Source organism: Pristis pectinata, chromosome 2 (genome assembly GCF_009764475.1).
Source record: "Pristis pectinata isolate sPriPec2 chromosome 2, sPriPec2.1.pri, whole genome shotgun sequence".
Classification (NCBI taxonomy): domain Eukaryota; kingdom Metazoa; phylum Chordata; class Chondrichthyes; order Rhinopristiformes; family Pristidae; genus Pristis; species Pristis pectinata.
In genome coordinates, this window is record NC_067406.1 from 136,210 (window position 1) to 153,844 (window position 17,635).

Genomic DNA, 17,635 nt, shown 5'->3' on the forward strand with positions numbered 1-17,635 from the left:
CACATTCTCTCCCTTGATATCAACATGCTCTAGAACATTAACCTAACCAACACTGTCCTCAGCGTCATCAAGGCCCTTCTTCTTGGTGAATACTGAAGTATTCATTGAGAACCTCACCCACTTCCACAGCTTCCAGGCACATCCTCCCACCTTTGTCTCTCATCAGTCCTACCTTTACCCCATAGTTTACTGTCCAAGTGAGTTTTGCTCCTGAAGCCTTTAAGCCCAAGTATTTCCTCATTATCTAAACCAATTTCCCTCCACTCTACTTTTCTACACATTTCACTTTCACTACACAGCTGCTGTAATTAATAACATTAAGTTTCTTTTCCATTATTTTTCTCAGTGTAGGTCATGTCAGTTATACAACAACAACAACCAATTTACTTACCGATAAGTTACTGCTTGAAGTGCACGGCAGTAACAACTTGCCAACCAAAGTGAACGGTCAGTCAGTATGTTTGGACAGTGGGAAACCTTCAGAATTAGGAGGTTGCTGCCAGCAGCCTTCAGTAGGGATTCCAGCCCAGTCTCCAGACAGCCACTGGAACAACAAAAAACATGTAGTTGCATTGAAAAAATATACAATTCGGCTTGATGTTTCCCTTTGCTGCCAGTTCGTTGCAAATAATCTGTACCTTAACTAAACAAGAGAAACTATTGAGGTAGAGGCAACAGTTGGTAGATTTTGAATTTACATTGACTGTAAACAAGTAATAGCTAATGTATGAAAAATTGGGGCTAACAGGAGAAGTTGGAAGAATTAGATTAATAGAAATGGTGATGATTGCAAAAGTTTCAGACAGGCAAACCAAGAAACTTAAGAAAATTGATAAGGAAAGGGAAAGATGAATCCAAGTGTGATCTAGCAAAACAAGTAGGTTTTAAAAGATGAGCTTTTCTTATTCCCTCATCTATTCTTTTCCCCTCAATTCTTCTAGATGTAGAAGATAGAACAGTACAGGACAGGCCCTTTGGCCCATGATGTTGTGCCAAATTAATTAAACCAAATGATTCCAACTTAATCTAATCCCTCTTGCCTGCACATTAACCATATCCCTCCCTCCTCTGCATATTCATGTGCAGAGAAGGATGCTGCCATTAACTGCTCTCCCTTTGTGTTGGATCTCTGAAAGTGCAGCACCTCCACTTGCCCACACTAAACTCCATCTGCCGCTTCTCCACCCATATCTGCAACTCATCTATATCCCACTATCCTTTGGCAATCTTCTGTGCAATCCACAACACCAACAATCTTACTCATCTGCAAACTTACTCACCCAGCTGACCATATTTTCTTCCAAATAAGTTATATATATGACAAACAACAAAGGTTCCAGTACAGATCCCTGTGGAACACCACTGGTCATAGACCTCTAGCCAGAATAAGACCCATCCACCACTACAGTCTTTTATGGGCAAGCCAATTATGGATCCAATCTGCCAAGTCACTGTGGATCCCATGAATCCTAATTTTCTGGATGAGCCTACCATAAGGGATCTTGTCAAATGACTTACTAAAATCCATGTAGGCAACATACACAACTCTACCTTTATTAATCATCTTCTCGAAAAACTCAGTCATGACCTGTCGCACACAAAACCATGCTGACTGTCCCTAACTAGACCATGCTTCTCCAAAGGTTTATGAATCCTAACCCTAAGAATACTCTCCATTAGTTTCCCTACCACTGACATGAGACTCATCAGTCTATAATTTCCAGGATTATCCTTATTTCCCTTCTTGAACAAAGGAAGAAGATTAGCTCCCCACCAGTCCTCCGGCACCACACTTATGGCTAGTGAAGGTACAAAGATCTTGGTCATGGCCCCAGCAAACTCATCTCTCCCCTCCCTCAATAACCTGGGGCATATCCTATCAGGCCCTGGGACTTATCCATCTCAATGTTGTTCAAGGGACCCCTCTCCTAATCTCAAAATGCCCAAGCATCTTAGCATGCTTCACTCTTACCTCACTATCCTCTACATCCTTCTCCTTGATAAATACTGACGCAAAGAACTTATTTAGGATCTCGCCCACATCCTCTTCCTTTAATCACAAGTTCCCTCCTTTATCCTTGAGTGGTCCTACCCTCTCCCTAGTTATCCTCTTGCTGTTGATGTATGCAAGTTGGTAAATTGGTTTATTATTGTCACATGTACTAAGGTACAGTGAAAAACTGTTTCGCATGCCATCTATACAGATCATTTCATTACAACAGTGCAGTGAGGTAGTACAAAGGAAAGCAATAACAGAATGCAGAATAAAGTGTTGCAGTTACACAGAAAGTGCAGTGCAGCTGGACAATAAGGTGCAAAGCCATAACAAAGCTAATATGTGGAAAGTTAAAATCCTCTACTATTACAACTTTGTTTCTTACATCAGTCTGCTATCTTTCCACAGATTTCCTCCTCTAATTCTGACTATTGGGTGGTCTATAATACAACCCTATTAGTGTGGTCACCTTTCCTGTTCCTCAGCTCAACCCATATGGAGTCAGTAGACAAGCCCTCCAGGCTGTCCTGTCTACGCACAGCTGTGATCTGTTCCCTGACTAGTAATGCCACTCCTCCCCCTTTCATCCCTCCCCCTCTATCACGTCTGAAACAACAGAACCCCAGAACATTAAGCTGCCAGTCCTGCCCCTCCTGCAACCAAGTCTCACTAATAGCAATAATATCATAGTCCCATGTGCCAATCCACACACTAAGCTCATCTGCCTTACCTACAATACTCCTTGCATTGAAATAGATGCACCTGAGAACATTTCTATCATGTATAAACCTTTGGTTTCTGTCTATACCTGCAGTCCTTGCATGACCTTTAACCTCCTCCACTTCACTATCTGTTCTAACACTCTGGCTCCCCTCCCCCTGCAAATCTAGTTTAAACCCCCCAGAGCAGCACTAGCAAACCTACCCACAAGTATGTTCATCCCGCTCCAGTTCAGGTGCAAACCATCCCATCAGAACAGGTCCCACCCTTCCTGGTGGAAGCCCAATTGTCCAGAAACATGAAGCCCGCCCTCCCTCCTGCACCATCTCCTTAGCCATGTATTTAGCTGCATGACCTTCCTATTTCTTGCCTCACTAGCATGAGGCACAGGTAGCAATCCTGAGACTGCAATCTTGGAGGTACTGTCCTTCAACTTTGCACCTAACTCTCTATACTCTTTGCAGGACCTCCTCCTTCCTATCCACATCACTGGTTCCTACATGGACCACAGCACCTGGCTGCTCACCCTACCTACTGAGAATAGCAAGAACTCAGATATCACAGACCCTGGCACCAGGGAGACAACAGACCATCCAGGATTTTCAATCTCTCCCACAGAACCACCTGTGTCCCCCTAACTATCAAATCGCTAAACACTACTGCTCCCCTCTTCCCTTTCTGAGCTGAGGGCCCAGTCTCAGTGGGAGAGACAAGACCACTACAACTTGTCCCTGGTAGGTCATCCCCACCAGCAGTATCCAAAATAGTACACTTATTGTTGATGGGAACAGCCACAGTGGTGCTCCGCTCTTTCTGTCTATACTCCTTCCCTCTCTTGACATTCACCCAGCTACCTGCCTCATGACTTTTAGGGGTGACTATCTCCCTGAAACTCCTGTCTATTTCTGCCTTGCAAATGATCCAGAGTTCATCCAGCTCCGACTCCTTAACTCAGTTTGTCAGGAGCTGCAGCTGGATGCACTTTTTACAGGTGTAGTCATCAGGGACAAGTGTGCCATCCCTGACTTCCCACATACTGCATACAGAGCACTCAACTGCCCTAACTGCTGCCTTCATTACCTACACTAATTAACTTAATTAAAGGAACTTAGCCAGCCTTACCTGCCTGGGTGCAAGCTGATCCTCAGGCTCTAGCTCACCAAAGCCTCAAAGCTCCACTCCTACCCTGAGCCACTCACACACTAGATACTCCTCTTCAGTTACCCCTCTTTATATTTGTCCCTGCCAATTATCTCGTACTCACTCCCTCTAATCAACCACGCAACACTCTGTTTAACCCTTCAGTTGCCCTCAACTTATTAAATACACTCACCGTACCTGAAAGGGACCTGCTGCTCCAATGGCTCCTGGGCTGATTCTGTAAAAGAAAAGCCTGCGAAACACACAAGCTTTTTAAATACACTCACCAAACCTGAAAGGGACCTGCTGCTCCAACGGCTCCTGGGCTAATTCTGTGGGGTGTTAGCTTTGTTATCCTATCTATGTCCCGCTGTAACCTCTGACAGCCCGCTATACTATCCACAATACATCCAACCTTTGTCATCCACAAACTCACTAACCCATCCTTCCACTTCATCATCCAGGCTGTTTATAATAATCACAAAGAGTAAGGGTCCCAGAACAGATCCCTGAGGTACACCACTGGTCACCGACCTCCATGCAGAATATGACCCTTCAACAACTACTCTTTGCCTTCTGTGAGACAGCCAGTTCTGGATCCACATTGCAATGTCCCCTTCGATCCCATGCCTCCTTACTTTCTAAATAAGCCTTGCATGGGTACCTTATCAAATGCCTTGCTGAAATCCATATACACTACATCTACTACTCTCCCTTCATCGATGTGTTTAGTCACATCCTCAAAAAATTCAATCAGGCTCGTAAGGCAGGACCTGCCCTCGACAAAGCCATGCTGACTATTCCTAATCATATTATATCTCTCCAAATGTTCATAAATCCTGCCTCTCAGGATCTTCTCCATCAGCTTACCAACCACTGAGGTAAGACTCACTGGTCTATAATATCCTGGGCAATCTCTACTCCCTTTCTTGAATAAGGGAACAACATCCGCAACCCTCCAATCTTCTGGAACCTCTCCCGTCTCTGTCGATGATGCAAAGATCATCGTCAGAGTCTCCGTAATCTCTTCCGTCACCTCCCACAGCAGCCTGGGGTACCTCTCATCCGGTCCCGGCGATTTATCCAACTTGATGCTTTCCAAAAGTTTCAGCTCCTCCTCTTTCCTAATATCCACATGCGCAAGCTTTTCAGCCTGCTGCAATTCCTCACTACAATCCCCCAGATCTTTTTCCATAGTGAATACTGATATAAAGTATTCATTAAATACCTCCGCTATTTCTTCTGGATCCATTCACATTTTCCCACTGCTGCACTTGATAGGCCCTATTCTTTTGCATCTTACAGAACAATACAGCACAATACAGGCCCTACGGCCTACCATGATGTGCCGCCCTTCAAACCACACCTAAGACTATCTAACCCCTTCCTCCCACATATCCCTCTATCGTAAATTCCTCCATATGTTTATCTAACAATCTCTTGAACTTGACCAGCGTATCAGCATCCATCATCACCCCAGGCAGCACATTCCATTGCACCAACCACTCTCTGGGTGAAAAACCTCCCTCTGACATCTCCCTTGAACTTCCCACCCATTACATTAAAGCAATGTCCTCTTGTTTGAGCATTGGTGTCCTGGGAAAGAGGCGCTGGCTGTCCACTCTATCTATTCCTCTTAATATCTTGTATACCTCTATCATGTCTCCAATCATCCTCCTTCTCTCCAATGAGTAAAGCACTAGCTCCTTTAGTCTCTCCTCATAATCCATACTCTCTAATCCAGGGAGCATCCGGGTAAATCTCCTCTGCACCTTTTCCAACGCCTCCACATCCTTCCTATACAGAACACAGTACTCTAAGTGTGGCTGAACCAGAGTTTTGTAAAGCTGCATCATTACTTTGCGGCTCTTAAACTCGATCCCACGACTTATGAAAGCTAACATCCCATAAGCTTTCTTAACTACCCTATCTACCTGTGAGGTGACTTTCAGTGATCTGTGGATATGAAACCCCAGATCCCTCTGCTCCTCCACACTACCCAGTATCCAGCCATTAACCTTGTACTCCGCCTTGGAGTTTGCCCTTCCAAAGTGTACAACCTCACACTTCTCTGGATTGAACTCCATCTGCCACTTGTCAGCCTAGCTCTGCATCCTATCAATATCCCTCTGTAAGCTTTGACAGCCCTCCACCAACACCACCGATCTTTGTGTCATCTGCAAACTTGCTAACCCACCCTTCCTAAGTCATTAATAAATATCACAAAAAGTAGAGGTCCCAGAACCAATCCCTGTGGGACACCACTAGTCACAGCCCTCCAATCCGAATGCACTCCCTCCACCACAACCCTCTGCTTTCTACAGGCAAGCCAATTCTGAATCCACACGGCCAAGCCTCCCTGGATCCCTTGGCTTCTGACCTTCTGAAGAAGCCTACCATGCAGAACCTTATCAAACGCCTTACTAAAATCCATGTATACCACATCCACTGTACTACCGTCATCAATCTTCCTGGTCACCTCCTCAAAGAACACTATCAGGCTTGAGAGGCAAGATGTTCCCTTCACAAAGCCATGCTGGCTGTCCCTAATCAGTCCATGATTCTCTAAATACTCACAGATCCTACCTCTTAGAATCCTTTCTAACAGCTTACCCACCACAGATGTAAGGCTCACTGGTCTGTAATTCCCTGGACTATCCCTACTACCTTTTTGAATAAGGGGACAGCATTCGCCACCCTCCAATCCTTTGGTACCATCCCCGTGGACAACGAGGACTCAAAGATCCTAACCAATGGTTCAGCAATCTCCTCCCTCGCCTCACGAAGCAGCCTGGGGAATATTCCGTCAGGCCCCAGGGACTTATCTGTCCTAATATTTGCTAACCACTCCAACACATCCTCTCTCTTGATATCTACATACTCCAGAACATTACCCTTTCCAACACTGTCCTCAGCATCATCAAGACCCCTCTCCTTGGTGAATACTGAAGAGAAGTATTCATTGAGAACCTCACCCACTTCCACAGCTTCCAGGCACATCCTCCCACCTTTGTCTTTAATCAGACGTACCTTTACTCTAGCCATCCTTCTGCTCTTCACGTATGAGAAAAAAGCCTTGAGCTTCTCCTTAACCCTACTCGTCAAAGCCTTCTCATGTCCCCTTCTCGCTCTCCTCAGCCTTCTCTGAAGTTCCTTCCTTGCTACTCTATGTTCCTCACAAGCCCTGTCTGATCCTTGCTGCTTCCACCTTATGTGCGCTGCCGCCTTCTTCCTAACTAGTTGTTCCACCTCTTTCGTCACCCACGGTTCCTTCACCCTGCCATTACTTCTCTGCCTCACTGGGACAAATTTATCCCTAACATCCTGCAAAAGATCCCTGAAGATTGACCACATCTCCAAAGTACATTTCCCGTCAAAAATGTCATCCCAATTTACACTCCCAAGTTCTCGCCTCATAGCCTCATAAGTTGTCTTTCCCCAATTAAATATCTTCCCGTCCTCTTTGCTCCTATCCCTGTCCATGACAATTCTAAAGGTTATGGAGCAATGGTCACTGTCCTCCAAATGCTCACCCACCGATAGATCTGTCACCTGTCACGGTTCATTACCTAAAACTAGATCTAATATGGCATTCCCTTTAGTCGGCCTGTCAACATACTATGTCAGGAATGCGTCCTGGACACCCTTAACAAACTCTGCCCCGTCTAAGCCTTTGGCACTAAGCAGTTGCCAATCAATATTTGGAAAGTTGAAGTCTCCCATTATAATAACCCTGTTATTTTCGCGTCTTTCCAAAACTGCCTCCCAATCTGCTCCTCAGTATCCCTACTGCTACCAGGGGGCCTATAGAATACTCCCAGGAGGGTAACTGCTCCTTTCTTGTTCCTAACTTCCACCCATATTGACTCTAGAGAGGATCCTTCTACATTATCTACCCTTTCTGCAGCTGTAACAGTGTCCCTGACCAGTATCACCACCCCTCCTCCTCTCCTCTCCTCCCCCCTTCATCCCTTTTAAAACACTGAACACCAGCAATATTCAATATCCATTCCTGCCCTGATGTCAGCCATGTCTCTGTAATAGCCACAATATCGTAGTCCCATGTACTTATCCAGCTCTCAGTTCATCTCCCTTATTCCTGATGCTTCTTGCATTTAAGTAAATGCACTTTAGCCCATCCACTTTACCACTTTTATAGCCTGTACTCTGCTTCTCCTTCCTCAAAACCTCTCTACCTGTTTGATCTGACTTTTCCCCCATCCCCTTCTTCCTCTGACCTACTCCTCCGGTTCCCTTCTAGTTTAAACCCTCCTGAACCACCCAAGCAAACCTGGCTGCAAGGATATTAGCCCCCCTCTGGTTCGGGTGAACCCGTCCTCTCTGTACAGGTCCCACCTTCCCTTGAAGAGATCCCAATGATCCAAAAATCTAAAACCCTCCCTCCTGCACCAACTTCTCAGCCACACATTTATCTGCCATCTCCTCCTATTCCTACCTTCACTATCGCGTGGCACTGGCAGCAATCCCTAGATTGCTACCTTTGAGGTCCTGTTCTTCAGCCTTCTGCCTTGCTCGCTAAACTCACTTTTCAGGACCTCATCCCTCTTCCTACCTACGTCATTGGTACCAACATGAACCATGACTTCTGACCGTTCTACCTCCCGCTCTAGGATCCTGTGGACCCGATCAGTGACATCCTGGACCCTGGCACCTGGGAGGCAACATACCATCCGGGATTCATGCTCACTGCCACAGAACCTCCTATCTGTTTCCCTGACTATCGAGTCCCCTATCACTACTGCCTTCCTCTTCTCCGCCCTTCCCTTCTGAGCAGCAGGACCAGTCCCAGTGCCATAGACCTGGCTACTGCTGCTAGGCCCCGGCAGGTCAGCTCCCTCAACAGCTGTTATTGAGGGGAACAGCCTCCGGGGTCCTCTGCACTATCTGCCTGTTTGTTTTCTTTTTCCTTTTCCCTCCCCTGACAGTCACCCTTCTATCAACTTCCTGGATGCCAAAAGTACCTGCTCTAAGGGGAGTGACCGTCTCCTGATGTACAGTATCTTCATAACTCTCCCCCTCCATGATGCTGCGCAGTGCTTGAAGCTGCAACTCCAGCTCATCGATTCTGAGCCAATGTTCTTCCAGCCTCAAGCACTTACTGCAGATGTGGCCATCGTGGACCACAGCAAGGTCCCCAGGCTCACCACATCAAGCAGCTGCAGCACATCACCATGTCCTCCATCTGAACTATTTCTTTTTATCCCCCCGAGGTTTTCCTACTTAAAAATTTATAACGGATAACTGGTAAAACCTTACCTTTACCTACTTACCAGCTACTCATCCGCCTTGCCCCTTCACGCCTAAGCCCCTTAAGCCAAAGCCCAACCACTCTACTCCCTCTCACTCCACTGCCCGCTCTGACGCTGCCCGCTGGATGTGGCTGTTTGCATTTCAAACTGTCCGCGCCTTACCTGCTGACGTCACACGCCTGCGCAGTCCAGCCCCCACTATTCCTGATTAAAACTTATATAACAACTTATAAAAAACCTTATAAAAACTAAACCTTATAATAAAAACCCTACTAAAACAAAACTTATCTGCTCTGAAGTCCCGACGTCTGCCAAAGCAAAACCCACGAATTTGAACCCATGAACCCATAACCCACAAATAATCCTCTTGCTCTTCATGTACTTGTAGAACGCCTTGGGGTTTTCCTTAATCCTGCCCGCCAAGACCTTCTCATGTCCCCTCCTGGCTCTCCTTCTTAAGCTCCTTCCTGTTATCCTTATACTCTTCCAGATCTCTAACATTACCTAGCTCTCAGAACCTTATGTAAGCTTTTCTATTCTCTTTGACTAGATTTATTACAGCCTTTGTATGCCATGGTTCCTGTATCCTCTCTTGACTCCCCTGTCTCATTGGAACATGCCTATTCAGAACTCCACACAAATAACCCCTGAATATTTGCCACATTTCTTCCGTACTTTTCCCTAAGAACATCGGTTCCCAATTTAATCTTCCAATTTCCTGCCTGAGAGCCTCATAATTCTCTTTACTCCAACTAAACACCTTTCTAGTCTGTCTGTTCCTATCTCTATCCAGTCCTATCGTAAAGGAGATAGTGATCATAATTCTATCTCCAAAATGCTCACCCACTGAGAGATCTGACACCTGACCAAGTTCACTTCCCAATACCAAATCAATCACGGCCTCTCCTCTTGTAGGCCTATCTACATATTGTGTCAAGAATCCTTCCTGAACACATGTAACAAACTCCAGCCCATCCAAACCAGTCGCTGTCTGGAGATGCAATCAATGTTTGGGAAATTAAAATCTCCCATCACAACAACTGTGATTATCACACCTTTCTAGGATCTGCTTCCCTATCTGCTCCTCGATACCCCTGTTACTACTGGGCGGCCTATAAAAAACACACAGTAAAGTTATTGACCCTTTCCTGTTCCTAACCTCCACCCACAGAGACTCCGTAGACAGTCCCTCCATGACGTCCACCTTTTCTGCAGCTATGACACTATTTCTGATCAACAGTGCCACTCCCCCACCTCTTTTGCCTCCCTCCCTGTCTTTTCTGAAACATCTATAACCCAGCATTTGAAGCAACCATTCCAGTCCCTGAGCCATCCAAGTCTCTGTAATGGACACCACATCGTAGCTCCAAGTATTTATCCAAGCTCTAAGCTCATTGGCCTTGTTCACAATACTCCTTGCGTTAAAATAGACACATCTCAAGCCTGTCTGAACCCGTGCCTCCTCCATCACCTGCCTATCCTACCTCTCGTAACTACTACTAGCTTTCTCTCTTTGAGAGCCAAACACCTCTTCCCCAGTCTCTCCAGTTCGGATCCCACCCCCCAACAAATATAGTTTAAACTCCCCCCAGTAGCCTTAGCAAACCTCCCCGCCAGGATATTGGTCCCCCTGGGATTCAAGTGCAACCCGTCCTCTTTGTACAAGTCATACCTGCCCCAAAAGAGGCCCCGATGATCCAGAAAACTGAACCCCTGCTCCTTACTCCAATCCCTCAACCACGCATTTAACCTCCTCCTCATTCTATTCCTATACTCACTGTCACTTAGCACAGGCAGTAATCCTGAAATTACTACCTTTGAGGTCCTGCTTCTCAACTTCCTTCCTAGCTCCCTATAGTCTTTTTTCAGGACCTCATCCCTTTCCCTACCTATGTCATTGGTACCAATATGTACCACGACCTCTGGCTGGGCCTCCCACACTGTGAAAGGGCTGGATGGCTTGGAGTTTGTCAAATGTGTTCAGGAAAGTTTTCTAAATCCATATAAAGAGGTACCAACGAGATAGAATACAATACTTCATCTCCTATTGGAGAACCAGACAGGTCAGGTGACAGAAGTATATGTAGGTGAACATTTTGGGTCCAGTGTCCATTATGTCATCAATTTCAAGTTAATTATGGATAAGGATAGGTCTGGTACTTGAGTTGAGGTTCTAAATTGGAGAAAGGCCAATTTTGTGGAAATGAGAAAGTATGTAGGAAGAGTGGATTGGGATAGGTTGTTTTCTGGCAAGGATGTGCTCAGTAAGTGGAAGGCCTTCAAAGGCGAAATTTTGAGAGTGCAGAGCTGCATGTTCCTGCCAGGATTAAGGGAAAAGTTAACAAGCATAGGGAACCTTGGTTTTCAAGGGATATTGGCGATCTGGTTAAGAAAAAGAGAGGTGTATGGCAGGTATAGGCAACTAGGAACAAATGACATACTTGAAGAGTATATAAAATGTAAGAAAATACTAAAGAAGGAAATCAGGAAGGCAAAAAGAAGACATGAGGTTGCTCTGGCAGATAATGTGAAAGTAAACCCGAAGGGTTTCTACAAGTAAGTGAAGAGTAAAAGCATAGTAAGGGACAAAATTGGTCCCCAAGAAGGATCAGAGTGGTCAGCTAGGTGTGGAGCCTCAGGAGATGGGGGAGATCTTAAATAGTTTTTTGCATCAGTATTTACTCAGGAAACTGACATAATGGATATGGAAGGAAGGGAAACAAGCAGTAGTGTCATGGAACATATAGAGATTAAAAAGGAGGAGGTACTTGCTGCCTTACAGCAAATAAAGGTCAATAAATCCCCTGGTCCTGACATGATATTTCCTCAGACCTTGAGAGAGACTAGTGTTGAAATTGCAGGGGCGCTGGCAGATATATTTAAAATGTCCTAAGGCATGGGTGTGGTGCTGGAGGACTGGAGGGTAGGTCATGTTGTTCTGTTGTTTAAAAAAGGCTCTGAAAGTAAACCAGGTAATTACAGGCCTGGGAGCCTGACATCAGTAGTAGGTAAATTATTGGAAGGTGTTCTGAGAGATCAGGCATACAAGTATTTGGAAGCCAATGGCTGATTAAGGATAGTCAGCATGGCTTTGTGTGTGGTAGATCATGTTTAATGAATCTTGTAGAGTTTTTCGAGGAGGTTACCAAGAAAGTAGATGAAGGAAAGGCTGTGGATGTTGTCTAAATGGACTTTAGTAAGGCCTTTGACAAGGTCCCACATGGGAGGTTAGTTCAGAGGGGTCAGACACTAGGTATCTATGGAGAGGTTGTAAACTGGATTCAAAATTGGCTGAAGACAGAGAAGACAGAGTGGTAGTGGATGATTGTTTCTCAGACTGGAGGCCTGTGACTAGTGGTGTGCCTCGGATCTGTGCCTGGTCCATTGTTGTTTGTTGTCTATCAATGATCTAGATGATAAAGTGGTAAATTGGATCTGCAAGTTTGCTAATGATACTAAGATTGGAGGCGTTCTGGACAGCGAGGAGGGCTTTCAAAGCTTGCAGAGGGATCGAGACCAACTGGAAAAATGGGCCAGAAAATGGCAGATGGAATTTAATGCAGACAAGTGTGAGGTGTTGCATTTTGGAAGGACAAATCAAGGTAGGACGTACACAGGTACGTAATTCCCTGAAAGTGGCGTCACAGGTAGACAGGGTTATAAAGAAGGCTTTTGGCATCCTGGCATTCATAAATCAAAGTATTGAGAATAGGAGTTGGGATGTTATGGTGAGGTTGTATTAGTCATTGGTGAGGACAAATTTGGAGTATTGTGTGCTGTTCTGGTCACCTAACTGTGGGAAGGATATCAGTAAGATTGAAAGAGTGCAGAGGAGATTTACTAGAATGTTGCCGGGTCTTCAGGAGTTGAGTTACAAGGAAAGATTGAACAGGTTAAGACTTTATTCCTTGGACCGTAGAAGAATGAGGGGAGATTTGATAGAGGTTCACAAAATTATGAGGGGTATAGAGTAAATGTGAGTAGGCTCTTTCCACCTAGATTAGGAGAGATAAGTACAAGAGGACATGGCTTTAGGGTGAAAGGGGAAAGATTTAGGTGGAACTTCTTCACTCAGAGTGGTGGGATGTGGAATGAGCCTCTTGAATTTTAAGAATAAATTGTATAGATACATGGATGGGAGAGGTGTGGAGGGTTATAGACTGGGTGCAGGTCAATGGGACTAGCAGAATAAATTTTCGGCACAGACTAAAAGGGCTGAATGGCCTGTTTTTGTGCTGTAGTGTTCTATGGTTCTAAGCTTTCTAAACTACCCTATTCACCTGTGAGGCAACTTTCAGGGATCAGTGGATATGGACCCCCAGATCCCTCTGCTCCTCCACACTACCCAGAATCCTGCCATTAACTTTGTACTCTGCCTTGGAGTTTGTCCTTACAAAGTGTACCACCTCGAACTTCTCTGGATTGAACTCCATCTGCCACTTCTCAGCCCAGCTCTGCATCCTATCAATGTCCCTCTGCAATCTTTGACAATCCTCCACATTATCCACAACACCACCAACCTTTATCGTCTGCAAACTTGCCAACCCACCCTTCTACCCACTCATCCAAGTCATTAATAAAAATCACAAAAAGGAGAGGTCCCAGAACCAATCCTTGTGGGACACTGCTAGTCACAGCCCTCCAATCTGAATGCACCCCTTCCACCACAACCCTCTGCTTTCTGCAGGCAAGCTAATTCTGAATCCACATGGCCAAGCTTCCCTGGATCCCATGCCCTCTGACCTTCTGAAGAAGCCTACCATGTGGAACCTTGTCAAATGCCTTACTAAAATCCATGTAGACCACATCTACTGCACTACCCTTATCAATCTGTGGTCACCTTCTCAAAGAACAGGCTGAAGGGCCTGTATTGTGCTACATTTTTCTATGGTTCTATGGTATCACTATCAGGCTTGTGAGACGTTCTGCCCTTCACAAAGCCATGCTGGATGTCCCTGATCAGACCATGTTTCTCTAAATGCCCATGGATCCAACAACAGCAAGAATCCTTTACAACAGCTTGCCCCCCACAGATGTAAGGCTCACTGGTCTATAAATCCCTGGACTATCCCTACTACCTTTATTGAATAAGGGGACAACATTTGCCACCCTCCAATCCTCCGGTACCATTCCCGTGTACAACGAGGACTCAAATATTCTAGCCAAAGGTTCAGCAATCTTCTCCCTTGCCTCGCAGAGCAGCCGGGGGAATATTCTACCAGGCCCTGGGGACTTAACTGTCCTAATATTTTCTAACAGCTCCAACACATCCTCTCTTGATATCTACATGCTCTAGAACATTAACTTTACCAACACTGTCCTCAGTGTCATCAAGACCCCTCTCCTTGGTGAATACTGAAGAGAAGTATTCATTGAGAACCTCACCCACTCCCACAGCTTCCAGGCACATCCTCCCACCTTTATCCCTAATCCGTCCTGCCTTCACTCCCGTCATCCTTATGGTCTTCACATAAGTGAAAAATACCTTGCAGTTTTTCTTACCCTACTCGCCAAGGCCTTTCCATATCGCCTTCTTGCTCTCCTCAGCCCCTTCTTTGGTTCCTGACGTGACCCTATATTCCTCAAGAGACCTATCTGATCCTTGCTGCCTAAACCCTATGTATGCTGCCTTCTTTCTCCTAACTAGATGTTCCACCTCTCTTGTCAACCATGGTTCCTTCACCCTGTCATTCTTTCCGCGCCTCACTGGGACAAATTTATCCCTAACATCCTGTAAGAGATCCCTGAACAACGACCACATCTTCATAGTACACTTTCCTTCAAAAATATCATCTCAATTTACACTCTCAAGTTCTAACCTTATAGCCTCATAATTTGCCCTTCCCCAATTAAATATTTTCCTGTCCTCTTTGCTCCTATCCTTATCCATTATGTAGAGCTTCTGGAAAGACTGGACACGTATGTCAGGATGCTCTTTTTGGACTTCAGTTCAGCCTTTAACACAGTTATTACCAGCAGACTAGTGTCCAAACTCCACAGCCTGGGCCTGAATACAACAATCTGTAACTGGATTATGGACTTTCTGACCAATCGTCCGCAGACTGTCAGGTTAGGAGGGCACATATCTTCCACCCTCACCCTGAATACTGGTGTTCCCCAGGGGTGTGTGCTGAGTCCCTTCCTGTATGCCCTTTTTACTCATGACTGTCCATCCATCCATGAAAGAAACACCATCATAAAGTTTGCAGACGATACGACAGCCATTGGCCTGATCATGAACAATAATGATCTGGCATACAGGGATGAGGTACAAAACCTGACAGCCTGGTGTTCCGCCAACAATCTAATTTTCAACACCTAAAAGACTAAAGAGATTGTGGTGGATTTCAGGAAGTCAAGGAAGATAGATCTTGGTCCAGTGTTAATTGGTGGCGAGGTTGTGGAGAGAGTCTCTAGTTTTAAATTCTTGGGGGCATACATCACCGAGGACTCTTCCTGGGCAATACACACCTCAGCTGTCATTAGGAAGGCACAGCAACGCCTCGATTTTTTGAGGAAATTGAGGAGAGCCAGACTGTCTCAGAACATTCTGGTGAACTTCTACCGGTGTGCGGTGGAGAGCATCCTGACATACAGCATTACTGCTTGGTATGCCAGCTGCACTAGGAAGGAGCAGAAGGCTCTGCAGAGGGTCATCAAGATGGCCCAAAACATCACTGGGACTCAGTTACCAGCGATGGAGGACATCTATCAGGCTTGATGTCGGAGCAGGGCTTTAAACATCATTCGAGAACCAGCTCACCCTGCTCACTACCTTTTTAAACTACTCCCCTCTGGTAGGCGATACAGGACAATACATGCACACACTACAAGACTGAAACACAGCTTTTTTCCCCCAAAGCTGTTACATTGTTGAACATGGACTGACACCTCCTATACATATATACATACACATACTATGTCCTCCCCCCTTTACCGGCTGGACTCATCATTGTTATTTAATATATTGATATTGATATGCTGCTGATTATCATTATTATTATTATCACAGTTCATTTGTACACTGCCTTTTTATGTTTTTTATACTTTATATTTGTGTAAGTATGTTTGTTTTATTTTATAGATTTAATGCTTTTATCAATTTACTGTTTTGGTTTTTATTAGGCAAGGGAGTGCCATCATAATCTTGTTGTGTTGTTGTTGCAACAGTACAGTGACAAATAAAGAAATAAATAATAAAGAATAAAAGGAAGCTAGGATCAGGCAGAGCAGGTGAGGACTAGAAAGAAGCTAGAAATGAACTCAAGAAAGCAATTAGGAAAGCCAGGAGGGGCCATGAAAAGTCAGATTAAGGACAATCCAAAGGCATTCTGTACCTAGGTCAGGAATAAGAGGATAACAAGGGAAAGGGTAGGACCACTAAAGGATGAAGTGAATCTGTTTGGATGCAGAGGATGTGGGTGAGGTTCTGAATGAGTATTTCTCTTCTGTATTTACCCAGGAAAGGGGCATGCAGGATACAGAAATTGGAACTGAGGGTGGAAACATGTTAGGGCATTTAGAGGTCAAGGAGGAACTGGTGTTACGTCTCCCAAACAGAATTAAGGTGGATAAGTCCCCAGGGCCCAATGGGATATACCCCAGGTTATTGAAGGAGGTGAGAGAGGAAATTGCTAGGGCCTTAACTAGTATCTTTGTGTCCTCTTTGACTACGGGTGAGGTCCTAGATGACTGGTGAGTGGCTAATGTTGTTCCTCTATTTAAGAAAGGAACAAGGGAAAATCCAAGGAACTATAGACCACTGAGTCTCATGTCAGTTGCAGGGAAATTGCTGAAGAAAATTCTTAGAGATAGGATATACGAGCATCTGGAATCCAATGGCTTGATTAGGGAAACCCAGCATGGCTTTGTGCAGGGCAAGTCATGTCTTACTAACCTGGTTGAGTTTTTTTAACAGGGTCAGGAGATAGACTGAAGGTAGAGCTGTAGATGTCATTCATATGGATTTCAGTAAGGCATTTGACAAGGTCCCACATAATCAGTTAATCAAGAAAGTTGGGATGCATGGGGTCAGTGGAGACTTGGCTGTGTGGATCCAGAACTGGCTTGGTTGTAGAAGACAAAGGGTGGTGGTCGAAGGGACTTATTTGGGCTGGATGACTCTGTAGGCAGGGATCTGTGCTGGGATCTCTGCTGTCTGTGATGTACATAAATGACCTGGACAAGTATGTTGATGGATGGGTTAGTAAGTCTGCAGACAATACAAAGAGTGGTGGAGTTGTGAACAGTGTAGAAGAATGGCGATGGATACAGCGTGATATAGATGAGCTGCAGATGTGGGCAGAGAAATGGCAGATGGAGTTCAACCCGGATAAATGTGAAGTGTTGCACTTTAGTAGAACTAATGTCAAGAGGCAGTACACTTAAGGGCAAGACCCTTAACAGTATTGAAGAGCAGAGAGACCTTGGGGTGCAGGTCCATAACACATTGAAGGTGGCTACACAGGTAGACAGGGTGGTTAAGAAGGCTTATGGAATGCTTGCACTT

General features: G+C 45.2%; 1 protein-coding gene across 3 annotated transcripts in view; it reads right to left on the reverse strand.

Moving 5' to 3' along the window:
* The window catches only part of fbxo41 (F-box protein 41), a 254,843-nt gene that overhangs the window by 68,234 nt on the left and 168,974 nt on the right, over positions 1-17,635 (reverse strand). For all 3 annotated transcript variants that reach the window (XM_052044671.1, XM_052044682.1, XM_052044691.1), the window contains exon 8: positions 392-544. In XM_052044671.1, the coding sequence (XP_051900631.1) occupies positions 392-544 (153 nt within the window). The remainder of the gene's footprint in view (positions 1-391; positions 545-17,635) is intronic.